Below are 24,174 nucleotides of genomic sequence, written 5' to 3'. Positions count from 1 at the left end.
GGACGCATGTGGTATTCCATTCCATTAAATGGCCGCACGTCTATTTATCAATTTCAGAAGGAGCTCCCGGTTTCGCCCGGACCCGGCTCTTCCTCCGCACGCTCCGGAGGGAGTGGTGGCCCGCAGCACCCTCCCGGCGTCTGGCTGCACGCCCGCCACCCCAGAGGGAGCGGCGGAGCGCCACGCCCTCCCCGCCGCGTGCCGAGGTGTGTGAGGCTCCGCGCGTGACGCCGTGCCATGGTTCCCAGATGAAGGTGACCCGAGTGAGCTTGGGGGCGGAGGTGGTCGGGGTGGAGGCGTGGGAGGAAGTGGAGGAGGAGGTCGTGGAGGAGATATGGGGAGCCATCCCGAATCCCACCCATCGGACCCCCGTCTCCAGCCGGGTGGTGGAGGGGGGTGCGGCGGACCCGGAGGACTCCGGCGGAGGACACTTCCGGCGACGTCACGGAGCCTTCCGACGCTTGGCGTCCACGCGAGGGATTGCGACTCCGACGCGCAGGAAGGATGGGAGGGAGGACGGCAAGGGACGCGCCAAGGTCAGTACGGTCGCCCGGTAAAATGTGTGTATCTTAAGTGATTCATTTCATTCATCATTGTCCCTTCGGCGCCGCCTCCTCGCTGGGGAAAGTGTTGGAGGCGGTGAAGTGAGGAGGGGGATTATGGGGGAGAAGGGGCACTTTGCTCGTGGCGGTCGTCGGTCGTTCATCCCCGAGGGTAAACAATGCGAATGTACTATTTTACGCTTCGGACGGGGCGGGGAATAATTCCCCCAAGAAGCTGGCATACTTATGACTTCCTTTAGCGAGTGTACTTTTATTCTACCGTGCTTAATAATTAGAGTGAATATTAAATGGTGCATCGCTCATGCAATCTGGGGCGAGTTAGATGCGTGGCTGTGGTTGAATAACTGAAAGCCGCATGCCATTCAGAAATGAAATCTTTAAGTTCATCGCTTCTTTCAAAGTGAAATTTTATAGAGGCAATCATAATAAAAGCTAATATAATTAGTCCACGAGGTCAACGTTATGAAATGGTCAGTGAACTTAAGAGAAAGCATCTTGATCTCCAGTCAGCCAAAGATCAACTCTGGTACATCACGATAAATTAACCATTATAAAAGCGTGATATGTGCTGTGTTTTTTATTTTTTTTGGTGAGGGATATCCGAAAACAAGAACGCACAGGCATTTACATGTATCTGGAGCCTTCAAAAAGCAAGAATTATCAATTCATGAATGATTTAACTAAATAAGAACATTACTTATTTTTAAACCTTAAGGTCCCCTGTCGTAATATACGTGCGCATATTTGTTTACCCTCAATCCCACAAGCTACTACCCATTCCAAGCCATTTCCAATGGTGGTTTCCCTTCAATTACAGGTGTACTTTACTTGTATTTCAAAGTCTCGTTGAGGTGGTTTCCAGAGAACTTGTTTTCCGAGAGAATATACATGGTTACAGGTGTCTGTAATTTGCTGATATCCTCTCAAAGATAGAACATTGAATTTTTGATGGGCGTGTATCTCAAGTTCATAACTAAGATATTCCTCTATTTGTGTTTCAGACGTTTACGAGTTTTACGTTTTTGAAAAATAATACGTTTACTCGTACATGCTTAGAAACATATTTACCTAACACACTTCACGCTTGATCAGATATTTCAAAATAACCTTAGTAAGGAAACGTTTTGAAATTATTCACCCCACTTAGAAAAAATTTACTCTCCTTAGAATGTGCAATGACTATATTATTAACAAAACTTTCCCCCTATTAATTGTAGTCAGATAAAACTTGACAATTATCTCTCCAAATAAATCAAATATCTTACGTGCTCACAGCGGAAAAATATTTCCAATATCCCTCTCCGTTAGTCTTTCCCTTGACATGTAGTGGGCCTCACGGACGATAGGTTGCCCTTCATTGCGTTGTAGCATAAGAATTCAGAGAGGAAGAAAGTCGATCGATGGGAAATGCACCGAGACCTCATTTGAAGTGTTAGTCACGGTTGAAAAATTCCATCTGGTCTTGGACCATGAAGGATCCTGTCGCGGAGACACGCTGAAAATGATCTCTTACCATCGCTTCTTCGTTGCAGGATGAAGAGGTCAAGTCTGGCTGGGTCCGGGTGTTCCCGGAGGCGGCGGGCGGCGGGGGCGAGGGGCGGCCGAGGGATCCGTGGGACGGGGAGGTGGTGTCGGAGGGAGAGGGAGAGCAGCTGGGCACCCTGGTGCACCTGACCCCGTCGGCCACCGCCGCGGACATCTGCCGTGACCTACACCTACCAGACTGTTACACCGTCTGGGTGCAGGTGAGACGATGTCATTGTAGCTTAATTCATGTGAGACGCAATCGCCTGGTATGTATTTAGATGTAGCCAAGTGAGACGCAAGCCAAGGAAGTTGGTGGATCTGGTTTTAATTCGGGAGTACTTCTTTTTAAATCACGCCCGGATGATAGCACGTGGGGGAGTTATCCCACCGACTTAAGTGTCGTTAGACGTGTTTCCAACCCATCAGCGATCGGAGGCGAACGGGTATGCCGTGCCCAGTGATCGTCAACATTCCCCTTCCGCTCATGTTTCATTGGTAGCTTCCTCTAAGTACGATACGGTTCAAATAGCTTCGCGGGTACACCGTGCACATCGAGATGATGGAATGGAAGTGCTCTAAATGGCACACTTTAGTACCAGCAAACTGTAGTAAACGCCATTGAGTATACGCGAAGGAATACTTACGTAATGAAGCAGACTTATTTATTCATTATAATTATATTAAAATCTTTCAAAGATTTTAATATAATTGTAATGATTAAATTGGTGCGAGCCCATAGAAAAACTAATATCTGTGCAAGAGTTAGTACTGACGGAATGAAGAGTATTTTTTCAATATAAAAGGAACTGTGAAAAGCATATAGAAAATATGAATTAGGGGTTGATATTGTTGCATGAGCAAACGTGGAGCAATCGGTCTTAGAAAGAGACCATATAGAAGTTGCTACTAATAATTGATGCCAAACGTAAGTTATTGGACGCGAACGTTAATTTATAAAATAGTGTTGGTTCATTTCCATTTCTGTGTATACTATGCACCCTCTTTTCATTGCAAGCATTCAAATAACGAACAAAATACGACCATTGTTCCACATATTGACTGTGAATGACTAATAACGCAGGTGTCGCTCCGGCTTTTATGAGGAAAATTAGGCTAACTAAATTAAACTTCTATTTATATTCGTAGATTATGGCATTGTTGCAGTAATCTTGAATAATATACGAACTGAATACCGCACCATAAATTTCAAATAATCTCATACGAATACATTTACTCAAAATGCAATATAAACAATAAATGCAAATTTATTATAAATATAATCACTAATTTCCTAATTACATAAACGTTAGCTGAGAATAGTTATACCTGTAGTATTTCCATCTGTATTTTCGTGCGCACCTGCGATAGGATGACAGATGTTGTAAAACTCGTATTTATGGTATTGAAAAACAATTGGAATGATCGTTAACATTCTAATATTTAACTAAAGAACCCATGCATATTCTTGCGCTACATAAGTTTACGAGGAAGACAAGCGCCCATATAACATAAGATGGGATGCTGGAGTCAAATGATCTTCCAGTAAACAGATACGAAATAGTCGGCAGAATTTCCTCCTCTCCAAACGTTTAGATAAGATCAGGGCCCAGTTCTAAAACCTAGATTTGACTCCAGGACTAATCAGTTTGCAGATAGGTGGCCTAATTTTAATGAAAATACTTGCATTATTTTACAGTATGGAGGTGGCACAAGTAGACGATTGACGGCCACTGAGAACCCGCTGCTCATTCAAGATGGATTCCTCCGGCAGCTGGGATATTGTGAAATGTCGAGGCGTTCAAGGCTGGGGATCGACCCGGAGCTACGACACCTCATCAGATTCCACGTCGGTAAGTAAGCGAATATCGACCTCCAGATTTCGATGGAAACTCATAATGACTTGAATTCCTTTGCTCAATGTGAACTCTCTTATTAATGAAAAAAAACTACCATTCCCACCAAGAATAACATTCGGTCAAAACATTTTCGATCAAAACGGGGGAAAAATTACTTGGATGAAATAACACTCCGGAAAAATAATAGCAGAAGTACGAAAGGAAAGGAAGAACAAATATGATCAATTATTTCAAAATTTAATTACAATGCTCAAATTATTTTTTATTCAAACTATCCAGACTTCATTTTATTTTTCCTGTTTATAATATTGACACGGAATTACTAACATAATATTTCCGTAAAGAGACATATGAGAGTTTTAAAAAAACTTATCTTAGTTGTACTGTCTTACTGCGACATGGGTATGGTCTTGATTCCATAGAGGCCTAAAATCTTCAGTGCTACTTAGCAAGCCTGTGTTATATATGGGGCTAAAAATGTTGGAACTCCTCCAGTACTTATGCAATTGACAGCTCATATAGAGGAAACGCAAATGATAACATTTTCGCCAACTTTTCTCAGAGCCCTTGAAATATTAACATTAGAATGAGTGTAACACTTATGTTAATATTTAAAAAATCCCCTAATTAAACATTTTTCCTCTTCAGGAACGCCATGTTTGTCTTGGAGTGTTATGAAATTTGCCATAGAGAATCTTGTACGTATATATTTATAAAGAGCAAAAATTCACTCAGTGTTCCCGAATTAAATGACATTATGCTTTATGGAACCTCAGACGTCCGCCCTTTTACTGACACCTTAATTCAACTTTCCTTTCGAGTTGTGGATCCATGTACAACAATCACAAAAATAAACCTAATGAGAGGCTAAACTATGACAAAATCTTATCAGTCGTAAAATTTAATTGTTTTATGCCATTTCTTTATCGGAGTCAATGATGAAATGTTATAATTTCAACTAAGCATCGCAATGATATGAGTTCTACCGCTAACTTTAGCTAATTACAGGCATTAATAAGCTTCCTTCTGGTAATAATGAAATGACAACTACTGAATTCAGAAATACGAGGGCGATTCGAAAAGTAAGGTCTCCTATTTTTTTTCATGAAAAATCAAATTTATCTCACCCTTGTGTACATTGTAGGAAAGACTGAGAATTTAGCTATTTTTCTACATAGTTGACTTGACGATCAATCACTTTTTGCATCCTTGTAACCAGCTTTTTAATGCCGGCGTCGTACCTTTCTCCCGCCACTTCACGAAGTCAACTGACGACTGCTTCTTACACTACCTCGTCTGACTGGATTTCTGCCCTCCAAGGTATTTTTTGAGAGCGGGAAACAAGTGGCAGTCGCTGGAAGCAACGTCCGGGCTGTAAGGAGGGTGGTCGATGATATTCCAGTCGAATTCATTGAGTAGGATGGCCGTTTGATGTGACACATGTGGACGTGCATTGTCATGATGCAAACACACTCCTTTGGTGAGACACATTGTTGTAACCGAGGACCTTCAACACAATATTCTGCCCGAAGAAGTAGCCACTCACTTCATTAAGGCCTTCCTTTATCTCATGAAGGGTAATTCTCCGGTTATTGCGCACCATCTCGTCGATTGGAGCCACCGTTGATTCCGGTAAACTCGGCCGCCCCGACCGCTGCTCATCGTGGACGTTTTCCGGCCATCAAAAAACTACCTGCGCCACTTCCGCACGTTTTTGATTCCCATACACCTCTCACCGTACACTTCCACTGAATGGCGATGATTTTATATCGGAGAAGCAGTCGTCAGTTGGCTTCGCGACGCGGTGGGAGAAAGGTACGACGTCGGTATTAAAAAGCTGCTTACAAGGATGCAAAAAGTGATTGCTCGTCAAGGCGATTATGTAGAAAAATAGCTAAATGCCCAGCCTTTCCAAGGATGCACGCAAAGTTGAGAATAAATTTCATTTTTCAGGAAAAAAATAGGAGACCTTACTTTTCGAATCGCCCTCTTATCTTTAAATACAACATTTAATAAGCATATTTGAATAGCCAACTTGGATTTCATATCCTTCAATTAGCCATATGCTATTAATGTTCTGACCTCTGATGACGCTTATGGTGTGGGCAAAAATCTCTTAAGTGAAAACAGTTAAACCTAAGAAAAATAATTGCACTTTTTAATTATCATACCGCTCATCTATGTATGAATACGCTAATTGAATGCTTCAAAAAGATTTCACTGACTGCGAAAATAATCACTTAGGTTAGCGACATGGCATTCTCTTCCCATTAAAGTGACGAAGATGGGACGAAATCATTTCTATCTCTGTTGTCGTATCTGGATGTGATTACCGGGCTAACAATTTATTATTCAATCACCAAAGGGAAATTGCTTACGGGGGAGTGGCGGGGAAATAAAAAAAGGAAATTGATTCGCGGTTCAGAGGCAGTATTCATCCCGCCACTAGGAGAGGGAATTGGGAAATGCCCAGACAACGGTTTCCATCGAATGTTCCTCGTGCCAACCAAAGTCAATTCGGTCAGCGGCGAATTGCGACGACAAAAATACCAGCGACCTATACAGCCGCGTTGACAATGGATTATCGCTCCGACCTTGGTGCGCTCGCGCGCGGGATCGCTGCGAGAAACGTCACGGAATCACATTTCCTGTCATCGTACAATTTTTTCCGGAAGTAGCCAGAAGGTCAACCTAACGTGATGATGACTTCAATTGATATCTACTGTTGTTTCCGTAATCGAGCATCTTTCCAAAAATACGTTATGAACACAAGCGGAAAAAGAGGATATTGCAAGCAAAGAGAATGCTTGGGAAATGAAATCTTTTGAAGAGACTCATTTTCCAGCAGCGTCATGATTTTCCAATGTAAAAAGCGGATGTCACAGTGCATGCATCGTAATCATAGTGTGTAGGTATTGTGAACACAATGAATATCATTGCAATTAATTAATTTATATAATTGTCTCATTCAATTCTTCTCAGCAAGAAGGAGAGTGCGAAAGAGATAGAGAGAGAGATAGGGAGGGAGAGGTACGTAATATCTTTCACTTTAAGAATACATCATATATTTTTTTCTACCATTATTACTCCGACACATTGAACGGCAATGTATATTTCTTTGGGAAATTTTGTTGAGACCTACTTTTTACGATATTGTTATTTTTTTCAAATTCACGCATAACATGAAGGTGATAGGATAACGTTAATACGAAAATTTCTCAAAATATTTTGCAAAAAATATTGGGTCAGTTGAATAAAATGTGCTTTATATTCGATAGCATGGAAACCTCTGCTAAAAGTAAAGGGTAGAATTTAGTCGCCAAACTTTTAATTAAGGAGATTGTGAGCATTTATCATGCCAAAAAATAATTTGGCCTACCCGGGATTCGAGAAAAAAAATGATCTCACGATTTCCGGCCAGGTGTGTTAGCCGTTTATCCAGATAATTTACTCTTCGTGGCCTCTCCTCTGGAATAATTGACGGATGAAAGTATTTATTTCTGATTTCTAAAACTTCTGGCCTGTGGTAGGCCGTGTGAGTGGGATGTGTTTTAATGCTGATATTTAACGTTAGTTTTTGGATATATGAAATAAATTTTGTAAAATTTATTTTATCATCAGATTAATTTTTATGTGAAATTGTCCTAAACAGTATTAAAAGCAGATATTTATGAATAAAAACCCTAATAGAGTTGTCATTCAAGGTATTATAACTATTAAGAGTAGGTTTTGATCAGTCTTAAACGACTCTTGCCTTGTAAAAATTACAAAAGCTTCCTCTTTCCTTCATTCCTTGCCCTAAATTATTTTTTCTTCGTAGATTCTGCTTGCCTTTATGCTTCCTGAAAAGCCTACCCTCTCCTTTCCTCTACCCCTCTTTCCCAACGCTGTCCCATTCATCACGGCCTTTAACATCCTATTACGTACCTTTAAATATTTCCTCCACTCACTTTTCGCCTTCAACGGATTTCCCCAAGCAAACTTCCTCTCTTCTCCCACCCTATTTAAAACTTGAAAATGTATAATCCTCTCTGTCAAACTTATTTTATCCATCACAATTAAATAGCCACAACCATATCTCAAAAGCCTCCTACACGTGGTTATCCTCTTATCGTATAAAACCTGGTTTCACACCCATACTCATTATTACAGTCTTCACTATTCTATACTTCACATCCTTTACTAAGTGTACCTACCACCAATTCTCCTTTTCTTCTAAATGCTTCCTTTACCTAGGTGATTCTCCTCCTAAAATTTCCATTTTTGATTTAATTTTCTTCTAAAATACTGCCCAAACACACAAACTGCGTCACCTGCTCTAGTTTATTTCCTCCCAATGTTGTGGTTAACTTAGTGTTTATCCTCCCCGGCAATGCCATTATTTAGATTTTAATTTGATTAACCTTCATCCAATTCCTATCGTATTGATCCTGTAAAACACTCAATACTAACTCCAATCCCTTGTTAGTCTTACTAACTAATGCTTGAGCATCAGGAAAGCTGGCTTAATCATCTCATAGTCGACTTTCACTTATAGCTCCAGCCTTTCCCATGCCACCCTTCACGTTTCTTTAGCATGTACGTTAAAAGCACCGTCTACAACGAGCAACCCTGTCTGTCACTCCGACCTATCACTGCCTATCCCGATATTCTCTCTTCTATCCTTCACTATGGTGTCTGATTCATGTACAAGTTTCGAATAAATCACTCCAGGTCCTATATTGCGAAATTCCAACTTTGTCGATAGAACACCATTTCAAAACCACGAAATATACAAATACATCCTGATTATATTCGATGTCCCTTTCTAATAATGTTTCCATAAATGCAATGGTGTCATGCGTTCTTCTCCCCATTCTGCAGTCAAACTGTTATTCACTATAGTATAGTTTTTTGCACTGTTTTGGAGCCTTAAAACTACCTTTGCTGCATGTGAAATAATATGTATCGTCCTATAGTGCTCACGTGCAACTGCTATACAGCTTTTAGGGTACGCATCACTGAAATTTCATTCAATGCCTAAAATACGTCCAAAAAATTTGTCCTCACACGTATCAGCTCACATTCTAAGGAGAGATCTCAAGGGCGTCAAAAAGCTAGGAAATAATTTGGAATTATATCAAGTCAAGATAATCCAGGGTTTTTTGACCGCGCAATTATATATGCTCTGATGTTATTACAATTTCGATTAAATTACTATTTCGATTAAATTACTCTGTTCCTGCGTATAAACACAGAGCTTGTATTGCCTATTACGTAATAGCAAATCATTTGTTCCAGCTTTATGTATAGTTCATAAACTCGGGGTCAGGGACGATTCCCGAGTAAAAACATATTTTTTCTGCCAGTTTTCTCTCACTATTCTTTCGTTTTGCAGGTCCGTCGGTTCCGATACCTACCCTGGAAGGTATTACCCGATGTGGAACTGTGTTAGTCCTCAAGGGCCACGCCTTCCCGCAGTGGAAGCCACGACCGGTCGCTATATTAGGGACTACCCTGTTCATATTTCCTCCGCAGGATGCAGGTTAGTAAAGTGACGTACTTTTAAGTATTTGCTCTATAAATGATAAACTCTTTCGGGCATTCTTTCCAGAGGTAAATTTATGACTACAACTCAAAATCCTCATCATAGAAATAGCGGATGATCAATTAAAATTAAAATGTTATCAAATTAAATTTCAGATATTCAATACTCATGCAGCCTGTGCATAAAACTGTATCATTAATTTTTTTGGTTATTTATTAACGTTTAGGCTGACCAAGCTTAATAGATTAAGTATTTTTAGTGACGATGTTTCTATTAGAAATTATCGTACGTATATGCGCATTCATGAAGACGCTCTTCTCTAGTGCAATGGTATAGATATGGCCAGCCAAATGCTTCTTAATTCATTTTTGAGATTGAAGGTGTACACAATATTATTTTTACTTCTTTATGTGGATTTTGTGATGATATTAATCGGTGACGAATACTTCATGTCCTCTCAAGTTTCAAACGAGTTATGCAAAATGGCAAATGAAATTCAAAACATGAAAACTGAAAAATACTATAAAATATTATTCATAAGTGCGAAGAGGAATTTTCACTGAAACATGTGTAACTGTTGCCGAATGCGCACTGAGAATAGATGTCTGAGGGCCCAAAAAACCAGATCATTGCTGCTTTAAAACGCAAACGTCCTCAGGCAATAAAGTAAACAACATATACAATTGTTCCCGGCTCAACTTTGTGGAAGTTCATGTCCATTAAATGAAGAACACAATGTATCTTTCCACTGTTCTTTATTTACATACAACTAGTTTCAACGCTTAAGCGTTGTACCTGATGATGACGCTTAAGCGTTGAAACTAGTTGTACGTAAATAAAGAACGGTGGAAAGATACGTTGTGTTCTTCATTTAATGAAGCAAACAACATGTCGAAACACATTGTCGTGACGCAGTTGAAACCCTAAATAACAATTAAACATTTTTTATTTATCATATTAGAATTTATAAGCAAATTAATACGCTGATCTGTACGCGAAATCATGGCTTCAAACCCCATCGATGTGTGTCAGGATATCAAGTAATAATAGATACGGCTCAATAGCTGAAAATTCTGTCAAACGACCTCATAGTTAAAGGTGAACGGGACGATCATGAAAGTTTTTTATCTTTAAAGGCAGCGGCGTAGAAGGAGAAACATTGGATCTCAGCGGCGGTCACGTGGTAGGAGGAGTTTCCAAAGGGGGCCGCATAATGTTGAGGGTGGCGCCAACCCCTTCTTCCCCTCAGAGACCAGTATTTTTGGGATTCGATGAACCGCGTGACAGAAGAGTTTGGTGGAAGTGGCTTGCAGGGGTGAGTGCATAATATTTTTTCCTGTGACCTATATTGACTTACGTTAATAGAGCAGAAAAATGTTTCCTTTAGGAACCAGGAATAATTTTCATGTAAACAACACGGAAATTGAAGCAGTCATTCCACGGATCCAGCATATGTTAGGTATTGGAAACGAAATTGGTGAGACTTTTCTGACAGTATTTCACGAGACAAAATATGAAGGCGAAAAATTTATCGGTGAAATCATGATTACCTGTCACATTCAAGTGGTTATTTACAACTTATTGCATTAATTTTTAAGTTCCGTTTGTTGCTATATATAAAATTTGCACAGCACATTATAGATATTACCTGTCTTTGAAATATTATTTCTCATGAGGAAAAACGTGTACCAATCAGATGGATAAAAAATATATGGTAATAAGAAGAGATTTTTAAGCCGGTCCGTTAAAATATTCCATTTAGTTCCGAAATTTGATTGAGAAAATTTCATAATATGATAATGCTCATACCAATGTGTCATTCGAACCCGTGGCAATCAGGTTAACCAACAAATGCCTTCCGTGCTAATAACCTGGTTCAGGTAGTAGATATGCAACGACTTTTTTTAAACAAGCATGCTTATTCAAATCCCGAGCCTAATAATAGCTTTCAACTAAGAGTACATAAAATCATCACATTATGAATCATTTTATAGAGTTGACAACAGCACGGCCAACCAATTCTCGTAATAGTTGAAGTAGCCCACTTCCTCCGAAAACTGACTTCAAGATCATGCACCACAGCTAACCTTTCAAGCCGCCCGACTTCCCCCTCGACCCGCGCTCCCTCCACCAACAGTGCCTGCCCGTCTCTAACCGGATAAGAAGAGGTTACTCAAAAAGGTTCTCGCACCGCTGCCTTTTCGGAAAAGAATGAATTAGTCTCGCTGAGCAATTTTGAATGGATTCGTGGTTATTTTAGTGAATTTAAGCGACGAAATAAGTCTCAAATGTCATTCAGAAAGTTTTTCAGTACAGCATCTTTCTTCACCAACGTTGAAGTCTCCAGCGGTGATATTAAAGATAGGAAGAGGCTCACGGAAGAAGGTCGCAATCGTTTAGTGTTTATCCTTTGGGCACGCCATCTGGCTTCGTTACTCTGGGATAAACATCTATTATCTCTGCACGGCGCTGTGGTTTGGCTCTACCTTCTTGCCCACGAGACCGTTGAGAAGAGAAAATATGGAGTGTATACGCGATTTTACTGTGTTTACCTGGTTCCCTTAAATTTACATGACTAATTATTGGGTGTGGCTACGTAGAACAATATTTTAGTGTCATCAAAGAGTAAAATATGTTCATAATAAAACCAGTGACTTTGTAAGCTTACATGCATGTGATCAAAATTGAAAGTTATTTTAGACAAAAAGACCATATTTGATTCTCATAAAGAGAAAGAATATTTATAAATATTAGTAGTATAAAGTGAATACATTTGAATGAAGGCCTCTATGAACTGTTTTTAACTGATTCGTATCACAAAACTGTGATGGTGTGGTTTAATTCGTTTGCAGTAATTTTCTTGCTACTTCAGACACACTTGCCACAGGTTTGGATACCTTAGCACACGTCGATGTGGCTTGGCAGCTTAAGTTTTATGCACGTTTAAGGTGCAATGCTAAAATAGTTCAGCACCAGTAGTGGTGACATAATTTGAGTCGAAGGTCGATTTTGGTATGAGTTCAACATTATTTCCATTTATCTCTAATATATATTTTTAATTGGGCATGGAAAACATTGTTCAAAACAAAATAATCGCGAAAAAGAATCAGAAATAAAAAGATTGCAATCATCCCAAGCAAGAATTTCCGATAAAGAAGATCAATTTTGGCACACGAGTGTGATCTTGTTTTCGCATCACTGAGTAGAGGGATCTCTCAATTTTTTTTCGGGCGCGGAGGATGAGGAGGAGATTAACCGAGCGTGTTCGCAACCGGAGCAAACTGCAGGGAGGGGATAGGAGGGCGGGGGCAGAGTGGGATGAGAGAGGTTAAGGAAGGAGCAGGAAGACTTGTCGTCGACCCCGCGACTTGAGCAGTGAGATATGACACGGCCATTGTCAGTGTCGAGCGGAGTCTCGCTAAAGGTCCTTGTGCCCGTCGGAATAGGTGCTCTTGGGAAGAAGCTCTGCAGAATAGAAGGATAAGTGCTAAGATCTTGTGTCAGGAAGGGAATACACTGAGTGACCATAGTATTTTGATGCCATTGCAGACATGTTTTCCCACTCCCTGTGGAAGTGTGCGAATCGATCTTACGAATAACCGGTGTTTTTGTTACCGCACCTTGGACGTGACCTCCGCCGCTTACAGCAGGAGGCCAGGTTTTTCAGAACCTTGTATCCTCGATTTTGTGCTCTGAATCCAGTGTGTCGAGGTATTTATAACGTTGAGAAAATTAGTGGCTATTTTAAATGCCTTGGGGAACATTTTTAGTGTATCTTTCCAGATAACAGATTACGCATAAAAAATGAAGAACGTTTCGGATCTCTGTGATACGCAAAGGCTTTATCAATTATTTTTTTATGGTTTACATCGTTCGTTTTCGTGATTAAAATGTGCTCATGTAATCGAATTTAGAAGTGAGTTTTGATTGATTCTTCTTCCATAAAATTCAAACAAAAATAAGAGTTGCGAATGAAATATCGTTAAATTGACTCAATTTTCAAAGTACCCAAGAATCGCTATACTTTAAAAAAAGGAGGCTTAACATGACCCTGGTAATAAAATATGTCATTCAATCTATCCATGGCCAAGACTAAAACAATAATTTATCCACCCCTCGATCAAGGTTCAAATATTAATGCATATAATGCATGGCATATAATATATACCATGGTGAAACGAGAATTTTGTTGATAGCCTAAATTTTTTCAACAAGAGACAGTTAATTCTCTTTGTGACATTATCTTAAGATCCCGCGATTGTAAATTGAGTTAAACATTCGAGAATAAACTTCGATAAGCACATTGTTCAAATAGCCATGGCTATAGGGATACTAAGATCCTAATGATAGAAATAATAAATTGTACCGATATATATTGCGTCATCCTAAAACTTCCTTAAACCTTATAATACCAAGAATAATGATAATGATGGAAATTGCATTCAACATTTTATGTCCTCGTATTCGGTAGTCGCTTCCGGAAGACTTGACCCCGTGATAATGAAAAAAAACCGGGCACAATCTCCTTGACTCGTACTCTAGGCCAATAAAGTAAACACGACCGGTTCGAAGCGGAGGCGGTTACTCTTTTTTTATTCCCCTCAGCTCTCATTCGGCAGAACGCCACTTGCCACTTCACCGAATAGACACCCTCCCCCATCTCTTTCCACTTCCTGTGGACTCCCCTCTGCCCTTCCGGTAACAAACTAATTTCGGTGTGCCTCCCCGGGAGACTTGGTAAGGGGGGAAAGGGCGAGGCAATCACGCGGGGAGGGAGGAGTTGAAGGGGAAGAGAATGGGGAGGGGGCGAGCGGGAGACTCAACGGATCCTAAAATTCGATAGAGGGCGTGAAATGCGTTTGAGAGCGGCGGGGGGCGACGAAAGCAGGGGAGGGGGCAGCGGCCGCGCGGCGGAATCCGACGAGAGGGGAGTGCGCCGTTGCGATCGACGAGAGAGCGACGCCAGGATAGTCCCCTCCCCCCCTTCCCTCCCGTCTTCCTTCGAGAGCCCGGAAGATTTCCGCGGGAGCGGCGGCTCTGTGAGTGTCATCGACGGCGGATTCAGCGGGGACGCCACCCCCCGCGTCGGGTGTCCCGCCAAGAGCGGACGCCGGAGATGTCAGGTGACCTTTTCCCTGCCACCCTCGCCCCCTTCCACCGCCTCCTCTCCGTCTCCTACGCCGGGGAGTGACGACGAGGGATTGAGCTGGGAGGAGGATTCACTGGAGGTGAGAAGGGCCTGAGGAGACCAGAAAGAGGTGGGGAAGTATCTTATGTTTCACGCTGTGGAGTGACGTCTCGCTCCAACTATGCTCCCTCCGCTCGGGAGGGCAAAATCTGTCCGAGCACAAGAGGACGCATCACCCATCTTTCTAAAGCCGCTCTTTTTCAACATAAATTTAAAATGAGAGTGGAAGCGTTGAAATATTCTTAGACACCACACAATCATAAATAAGATTGCTCTTAACATATGGGAATCCATTCCAAAAAAGGTATTTTATTCCAAATCGTTTCATCTGCTAAGGATATGTAGAATGTGAAACCTTCGAATGAATATTTGAGAATCATCATCATTATTTCAATTCTAAGTTCGGTTTACTGCAGCTCTCCATTATTCTCTAACCGCTGTATTTTCCCTCAACCCCTGATAACCAAACCACAATAATCAGTTCGAAGGTTAGGTCAACAAGTTAAAGTAGAGTGCACCTCTTTCCTCTCCTGCTCTTCTACATACCTCCTCGTTCCTCCCTCTGTATTCCCATTTAACCTTTGGCATACTCCTCCTGTTTCAAAGACTTCTATTGTGTGCTGGTTCACTTTCCCTATGTTCCATATCTCTAACTGATAGAGAGCCATGCTCTATCAGAACGTTTTAACGAACTACTTCCTTTTTTTAAATCTCAGGTTCTTTGAACATAGTAGTGGACACTCCTTCATACTATAAGCCTGATCCAGATATATTACTGCAATGATATATTCGAAATCAATTAGAGTGTCAAATTGGATGGGCTGCTAAGCTCTAGGACTCGCATCCCTATTTTGTCTTCTCTAGCCGTACCACACCTTAGTAATAAGCAGGAACTTCATAGTACGCATCCTGTGTAAACTGGCCATTATGTAAACACCAGAATATTAATTGCAATTGGTTTATCTCATAACCATGTATCCCGGAAAATATTTTTGTTTTTACTCACTGTTTTAAATTCCTTTGATCGTGTCTATAAAATGTCTTTTAATTCATATCTTCGAGTACTGTATTTCCTAGTGAGACAAAATACGCTCAGCACTTCCCAATTTTGATAAGTGGTGGCTAAATACGCTAAATCCATGGACGGAAAATATTTTTCTTTGTGCTAATAATACTTAGAACACTGAAGAAAAACATGCCTTTGCTAGTGACAAGTTTTCACCTCGAGAAGACTGAAACTTAAGGACTCGATTTGAATACTCGTAATAAGCAGGCTTTTGGGTTGAGTGAGCGCGAACCACATTTGATGTCATAGCTCAGTTATGTCTAATAAATACAATTATTTTACTGATAATGTTATTATAAAATTCTTGTTTATCTCTACTGACTTTCAGATAAGTTCATTCCACCTATGTGAAAAGAATTAATTTCTGATAAACCTTCCCTACAACCTTGAAGTGGTAGAAGGGCTTGTGCGTTCTGATGACCTCCAGAGTTGTGCTGGCAGTAGAAGAGATAAGTGCTCCTGGCAGGGTCATCCATATAAGATAGTTCGAAGGGTAGGAGCCAGACGTAAGGTAATCCGCGCAGCGTGTGTTCCTCAGTGAGACAGTAAAGGTGCCCCCAGTGGGGCGGCAATTTGTATGATGGTGTCACATGACAAACAATATTGAGGATGGAAATGGGAAACCATCTTAATTTATTATTCCAAGATATTAGGATGGACTAGGTAATAAAAATTAACCCTGGCGACAATGGAACAACTACGTGCCGAGCAATAGGAAAGGCAAGCATTCTGCGATAGTCGCATCTTGCGAAATCCTTGCAAAACACAACCAACAGCATCAGCATGAAAGACACAGAAGGGGACGGAACCAGTTTGGGACTAGGAATGTTAAGGCCATTTTGAGGACAGGGAAAACAGAAAATATAAAGCGTGAGATATTGGGAGAAAATATAGATATATTAGGGCTGTGCGAAGTAATTTGGAAGAATAGTAGGAAAAACAGGAGCGAGAGTTATAAAATAATACACAGTGGAGGGGAAGAGAGTCAGAGATAGGTGGCAATAGGATTGAAACAAAAATTTGCAAGAAGTGCAGTACAAACATTTAGTAGCAGAGTGTTATAATAGTATTAGCCCTAGTAAAAGTTCAACAAACGAACTTGCTAATTGATCAGTCTGCATGCCACCTAGCAAACATAGGGAGAAATAAGTTGAGGGTATACGTTAGGGGACATAATAGCGGGTGTCTCTGGGAGGAAACAATTCATTGTGATTGTGGATAAGAATAAGACAGTCGGGGAAATAAGAAATGGTAGTAAGGTAATACTCGTTCCTGTAGTATAGTAACGAGGAATGACCGCAGTATACAGGTATACGTGGAAAAGATCCGGGATATCAGTAAGATATCAGTCAGATTACATTATGGTTAGGCAGAGATTTAGGAACAGCGTTATAAATTCAACCTGGAGTGATTAAGGACTCAATCAATATTTAGTACTAATGAAGGGCAAAGTCCGATGCAAAGAGATAAAACAAGGAAGAGAAATGGTTGAGGAAATAAAAAGGAGAAGCATTAACCGGGACGAAACGAAAGGAGTACCCAAAGACTGTAAAGAAAATTACGAATGAGAGTAGGCAAACGGAAAATCAGAACAAGTAATAGAACATATTTAACAAATATTTCGAAAACTGCAAACGTAAATATAGGAACAGGGAATAAGAAAAGAACAAGGAACCCATGGATTACAGATGAGATAATTAAGAATCTAGACGAAAGAAGGAAATGGAAGAATTTAAACACGAACTTAGTTGGAAGAAAGTACAAAGAGTCGAATAAAAAACTGGGGTGGGTAATTATTAAGGCGAAATAAGTGTGGTGGAAGACGCAGTGCGAGGATATGGAAAGTTTACAAAGGAAGAGTGAAATTGGTGCGCGTTACAGAAAGGTGAAGGCATTGTCAGGAAATAAGAAGGAAAAATCAGTGCAAACGATCAAAGGTAATTCAGGAAAATTAATTGTTGAACCAGGAGAGATTCAAGACAGATAGAAAGAACACATAGATATTCTCTTAGGTAAAGACAATAGGCCAGCAATTTTTCATGTCATAGGAAGACAATATGGCGTAGATAGGGATACCTGAGGTTAAAGCATACGTAAATTCGACATCGAAAGGCCATTGAGGGATGTGGACTCAGATGAGTCCATTGGAGTAGATAACATTCGTGCGGAGCTACTTAAGAGTTCAGTAAAACGTAGGAGGTTTAGTTGTTATGGGCTAATTCATTTGTGAGGGAAGAATTCAGCTGGAATATTTTGTCAGATCAGTGTTAGTTCCATCCAAAGAAATGGAAAAGCAACCGTGAGGAATATCGAACTGTAAGTTTGGTTTCATACGTAACTAGAACGATACTTTGAAATTTCAATAATATTATGAAAAGGAGGGCAAATCATAACTCAGGGGATGATCAGTTTGGGTTCAGAAAGGGGGAAGAGTGCGTCATGATATTGCAGTAATGAGGTAACTAATAGAGAGAATATGTAGTACGACCTGGATGTTGTTTTTGTTTCCTTTATTTCAAGGAGACGCTTAATAGATGCATTGAGGAAAATTAATTTACGTTTTATAGAAGAATGGATTAGAAGGGATATGGGACTTATCCGCGGTCTGTTCCTGTCTCAAACTGCTCAGGTGTAAGTGGCTGATAGAGAGACGAGATGGGCAGTTAGGAAGAGGGGTAAAATAGGGGTGGCCGTTATCACCCATGATTTTAAACGTACATGTGGAGGAAATGGTAAAAGAAGCATGAGAAGAACAAGGAGATAGGAATAAAATTCATAGGGCAATTCATAAAATCAGTTTGGGGGCGGATGATTGGGCTTTGTTTAGTCAGTTAGCCAAGTGGTTACAAGCATTGCTGAGCGGATCAGAATGTCCAAGTTACAAGATGGTATATCTATAAATGTAAGCAAAACAAACGTTATGCGAATTTCGAGCAAGAGAAAGGTTAATTGAAATGTTAAAATACGAGTTTAGAAACTAGAGCAGGTGGAACATTTTGCGTATCTCAGAAGTATTTTGGATCGAATTGGTATAAGTGGTAAGGGCATTGAAAGAAGAATTACGTTAGGGTATGCAGCTTTTACAAGGAAAAAGGAGTTGATGATATGGACGTAGTGTGTGGATGTTAGAGAAAGCTTAGTAAAACTGTTGATATGGAGTTTCGTTCCGTGCGACGCTGAACCAGGGTCATTGAAGCAAGATAATAAGCGTAGTTTAGAGTTTCTGAAATGTTGATGTGGAGAAGGATGGAAAAGGTTTAATGAGCAGAAAGGAAAACAAACGAGAAAGTGGTAAGTTTGGTAGGAAATGAAATGGGACTGCTGGGAAAAGTTCAAAGGAGTGAGGAAAAATGGATGCAGAGCATGTTGCTGGATGGTGGGATGTTGAAGACTGATTTTGAAGGAGTAGGATAAGGATAGGTATTTTGGACGGAATTAAGGGGAAAGGAAGTATGCGACATTGAAGAAGGGTTTATTTTAGTGTTGGATGCCAGGTTGTATTGTGTTAGGAGTGGTAAATAAATGTATCGGTGTACCAATTTATTATATTTGTCCGTCTAAAACCTTTTAAAAAAGTAGAATATAACTAATAAAAATAATCGAAGTACCATTTTTATCGAGGAAATTTAACTAATTTTAGCCATAAAACACTGAAAAAACGTATATAAAGCTAGGGCATGCAGAAAGTAGGAAGTTAATAACAGTGGGAAGCGATTTTAGTGTTAGAAATAAATTGGGGGCACTCATTAAAACGCGACTAATGCCGCTTTCAAGTCACTCTTTAGTCACTCTACCCACAAATAGGTAGGCTAAAGTTCCCTCCCATTCCCATACCTCTTTATTCCGCAATTCACTTCACAGTAACTTTTTCTTCCACAATTCACCACGTGCCCTGGTTACTCTGGGTTATTCTCAATTGTAAATGTGACCTCAGTAACCACACGCCTCACAATAACATCTATTACTATGCATTCTCACGAAACATCGCGCTTGCGTTCCCATAAGGAAGGCAACCACTGATTTAATATTCTACTCGTTCGTTTAGAGTTAATATTAACAAGATGTTTTGTGGCGTTCCTTTGAATTTAACCCTAAAACGATAACACTATTTTTTCAACCTATTCTGGTAACAATTTTCAAAAATTTGTATCTCACACCCATTATGACTATAAATGAATAAATAAATAAATAAATAAATATATATATATATATATATATATATATATATATATATATATATTCATATAAATATATAAAAACACAGATGTAGATTCTGAAGACGACAGCCGAGCTGTCGAAACGTCAAATAACAAATTGTGAGTGTCCTTTCTTTGTGTCTCTATATTCTAAAAATCTACATCTGTGTTTTAAAAAATATTTGTTCGTCGCCGAAGAGCGTTCCATTTCGAAGATATTTTTTATATATTCATATATATATATATATATTCATTTATATTATATTTATTTATTTATACATATATATACATTCGTTTATATATATATATATTTATTTATATATATATATTCATTTATATTATATTTATTTATTTATATTATATTTATTTATTTATATTATATTTATTTATATTATATTTATTTATTTATATTATATTTATTTATATTATATTTATTTATACATATATATACATTCATTTATATATGTATATATTCATATATATATATATATATATGTGTGTATATATATGAATGTATTATGAAAGAATTCCTGACATAATAACCAAATGCATTATGGTCAAAGCTTTCCATGATCATCGTCTTCCACAGTCATATAGATGAGCGTCGGAATTATAATGATTCACTCAACCAAGTAATTTGGGAATTGTAAATTCCTTTAGATCTACTCTTACCGTAGTCTGGGAGAAAATTTGAAGCTAGTTATGGAAAAACTAATCAGACCTCAAACATCTATCTTAACTATGGACGCACAGTGATAAACTACTAAATTCATTGCTTTATAAAATAGTGAACCTGTAGTTAAAACAATGAATGATTTTTTCCAAAGAAACTGCGGGAGATGCCGTAACAGTAACTTTTAACGGAGTCATCCGCTAATGTGCATTTCAATGTAATAATTTCAGAGTGTAAAAACCATTCGCCTTAGATTAACTCATGTTGTTCCTAATTAGTGCTTAGAATAAACTCACAACAAGTGGCTCAACAAACATGATGATTCTTGGGGGGAAGTCATAGTGATTTAAATGTTTCCATCGGAAAGGTAAAGACATGGCCTAAGGGAAATCGCATAATTCAGTTGGTATAAGGACAAACCTTGATCGAGTACGAGTATGAATCGCAGTAGACGACCTACAATTATGAAGGAGAACCTTAAATATATATATATATATATATATATATATATATATATATATATATATATATATATATATATATATATATATATTTCTATATCTTCAGATGAAGACGGATTGTTTCCGTCGAAATATCAAGAAATAACGTGTGAGTGTTCTTCTTTTTTTGTGTTTCTATATTGTGTGTTACTGTGTATTGTACTATTTGGTACTTCCGTGTTACGTCTACGAAAACATATATATATATATATATATATATATATATATATATATATATATATATATATATCAATAAGAAAAATAGACGGCATGGCACGCACAAAAAGATATAAGCATGATAAAAGGAATATCACGGTTTTTTTAATAATTCACAATAGTTCGAGCCGCCTTCATCATTGCAAGTTCTGAGATTGATGAAGGCGGCTGGGGTCGTCACAAGCTAAAATAGCAGTGAATCATTTACTCACATGTGTGCATGCAAATATTTTTGTGTGCTTCACGTGCGTGTTTCAGATTCCGATGACCACCGTCAGCGAGATTGATTTGTAGTTTGAAACAAAGCGACATTCATTAACTTCGTGAAAGAGGTTTTTTTACCTTAAGAACGCTCGAACTTTACTGATTCGCTTAAGATTCGATTGCTAATGGTTCCGTTTCATCAACATTGATCAAGTGTATGCACGGAGGAAAAATGACCCAGTTGCAAACGAAAAGTTCCCGCACGCCTTCGACCAATAAGAAACCGACGCCGCCTCAGACACCCCCCTCTTCGCTCGCCCATCTCACCACACCATCTCATCGCCGAAAATCACGTGGAAGAGGCGATGGGAAGCCGATACGCGGGAACGAGAACAAAAAAATTGTGCGCGAAAAAACAAGGTTTGATTCCCGCAGTTAAGAAAGGGGTTGAGGCGATCGTCCCCTTTGTCATCAACATCATCATCATCGCGGCTGTCCGTTCCGTACGGATGTTCCACTTAGCCAATGCAGCGCGGCGGATCGCTGTTATCCGCCGGCGAGCGTTCGTTTTGTCTTCTGACACAGTTCGGAGCGGGGGCAGTGGTGGCGGCTGTCGTGCGTGGGAGGGGCGATGAGGGGAAGGAGGGGTAGGACGGCGTTGAGCTCACGGCCGAGCGCCGATCCGCCAGATGAGTATCTCCGCGGCCGTGCGGACCGGATGCTAACAAGGGTACGCGATCCGTGTTTACCCTCGGAATGGACGGGGTGAACGACTCCTCTCCTCTCTGTCCCACACGGCACACATTACATCTCGTCCAGCGCCAGCATTGGTCCGGGTGGTGGTGCGATTATTTCTCTATCCTTTACGTGAATGTAATGACATACTCTCGAGTCGATTGCCCGTCAAGTGAGACGGAATTTTTCTTGTATCCACTGATTTATCTTCGCGAATTTTTAAGGTTAACAAAAACGGTGACGCATTTTTTCTCTGATAGGTCTAAGTGAGCCGCGTCAATTTTTTTGTACGCCTGGAGCCGACGGTGCGGAACTGATCGGAATAAATCCTTAGCACGAAGATGAATTTCGTATTTGGATGAATTCATGTGCATACCTCCGATCATTTTTTTCGCACAGTTGACGATTACATATAGCTTTTTTCAGAGTTTTCGTAGTTACAGTAGTTCTGTCAAAAGATACGATCTGTGGGAAGCAAATAAACCTTTATTTTAACACGTTCTTTGATATCCCCTAACATAATGTTCTGCGAAGCGAGTAAAGGTGAAGTTTTCATGGATAGAGGAGCAAATTTTCTCAACATTAAGATGCCATTGATTTCAAAGTTTTTCGGGCTGAATATGGTTTAGCATTAATAGCTTAAAATTTTAGTGTTTTAGGACTATAAAAAAACATAAACTCAGTAATCAACTATCACAAAGGTCGGTTTGGTAGGTGAAGGTAGTTTATGAAATAGTCAGTTAAAAATTATTTTTCTGGTAATGAGTCTGGTTCCATGCGGTACTTCAACGGTCCATATCATTATCGATATCTTGCAAAGACTTCACTCAGGCAAGTTAGACTGTGAAATATCATGGTCACATCATCTTACAACATCAGTCATCACATGACCATTCTTTCATAAAGCAGCATTTGATTAACGCAACGTCTTAGAGATGCACCCTCGTCCCAAACCCCATTTCCCCAAACAAGCTTCGTACACTAAGCCATTATAGAGAATATATTATATTACGGAACTGACTTCCAGGTTTGAAGTAATAGCTCATTAAGTTACTAAAATATCTTAATATAACTCTTTGAAGTCTAGTTATTAGATGTTACGACTATGTAGGACCTATCCGTTAATCTTATGCTGGTGATTAGATATTAGTTATGAATTGCAATGGTACGATACATTAATATAGCCTATATTACATTTCTCCAGAATTCGGATTAAAACCTTTTGGTGACGAGGTACGAAGCGGTAACTAAGAGATCTCCTTAATATAAATATTACTATCACCAAAACTTTCGTCTAGCTCCAGTAAAGAGTGCTTTTCCGTCAAGATATTATGCGAAAAATGCAATGAGTCAACTCCATAAAAAAACGATAAAGGTGGGCGATGTTTCCTTACACATTGAAGGTCAGGTTCAGCCCACTTCAACAAAGCCTTCTTTGTATAAGATGCGGATGAATGACTCCGCACAACTTCGTTCAACATCCACAATGACTTACGTAACGGTGGGGAGCTGAATTACATCTGCTGCTGACAAAAAATGTGGTGCGAATTCTTTGTTGTGTAATTGAACTCGTCCACGACTCTATAATCATTTCTTTTAGCATTTGCAGAGGCTTTCCATTGCGGTAAAGAAAATACTGCACTAGTTATGCTGAAATTTGGGTCATTTCGAGGCCAAAAATCGGATTTTTACTCATCGGAAAATGATTTTAACTTTTTAAAAGTAACTTTAGCATACAGAAAAGCTTTGAACATTTTCAAACGGCATTCAATAACTGCGGGTTCAAACTTGTGAGACTTTATTTTACGAGTTGGTTGAAACATTTTAGACGTTTATTGTGCACCAATATTTATCATATTTTTAGCATGAGAAATACAGGTGCAAAATACATCTCATTCATCTGTAAATACATCTCATTCATCT

The 24,174-nt window shown here is 39.5% G+C and overlaps 1 protein-coding gene across 1 annotated transcript in view; it reads left to right on the top strand.

Annotated features, from left to right (window-relative positions):
- The first annotated feature begins 248 nt into the window (after positions 1-248).
- Positions 249-24,174, top strand: part of Phlpp (PH domain leucine-rich repeat protein phosphatase) — a 67,345-nt gene continuing 43,419 nt past the window's right edge. The window contains exons 1-5 of the mRNA XM_071596311.1: positions 249-536; positions 2,096-2,308; positions 3,787-3,940; positions 9,324-9,470; positions 10,610-10,788. Of these exons, the coding sequence (XP_071452412.1) occupies positions 249-536; positions 2,096-2,308; positions 3,787-3,940; positions 9,324-9,470; positions 10,610-10,788 (981 nt within the window). The remainder of the gene's footprint in view (positions 537-2,095; positions 2,309-3,786; positions 3,941-9,323; positions 9,471-10,609; positions 10,789-24,174) is intronic.

Source organism: Hetaerina americana, unplaced genomic scaffold (assembly GCF_022747635.1).
Source record: "Hetaerina americana unplaced genomic scaffold, ioHetAmer1.1.p SCAF_1, whole genome shotgun sequence".
Lineage (NCBI taxonomy): Eukaryota > Metazoa > Arthropoda > Insecta > Odonata > Calopterygidae > Hetaerina > Hetaerina americana.
Note: the sequence above shows the minus strand (reverse complement) of the source record. Positions and strands in the feature narration are given on the sequence as shown.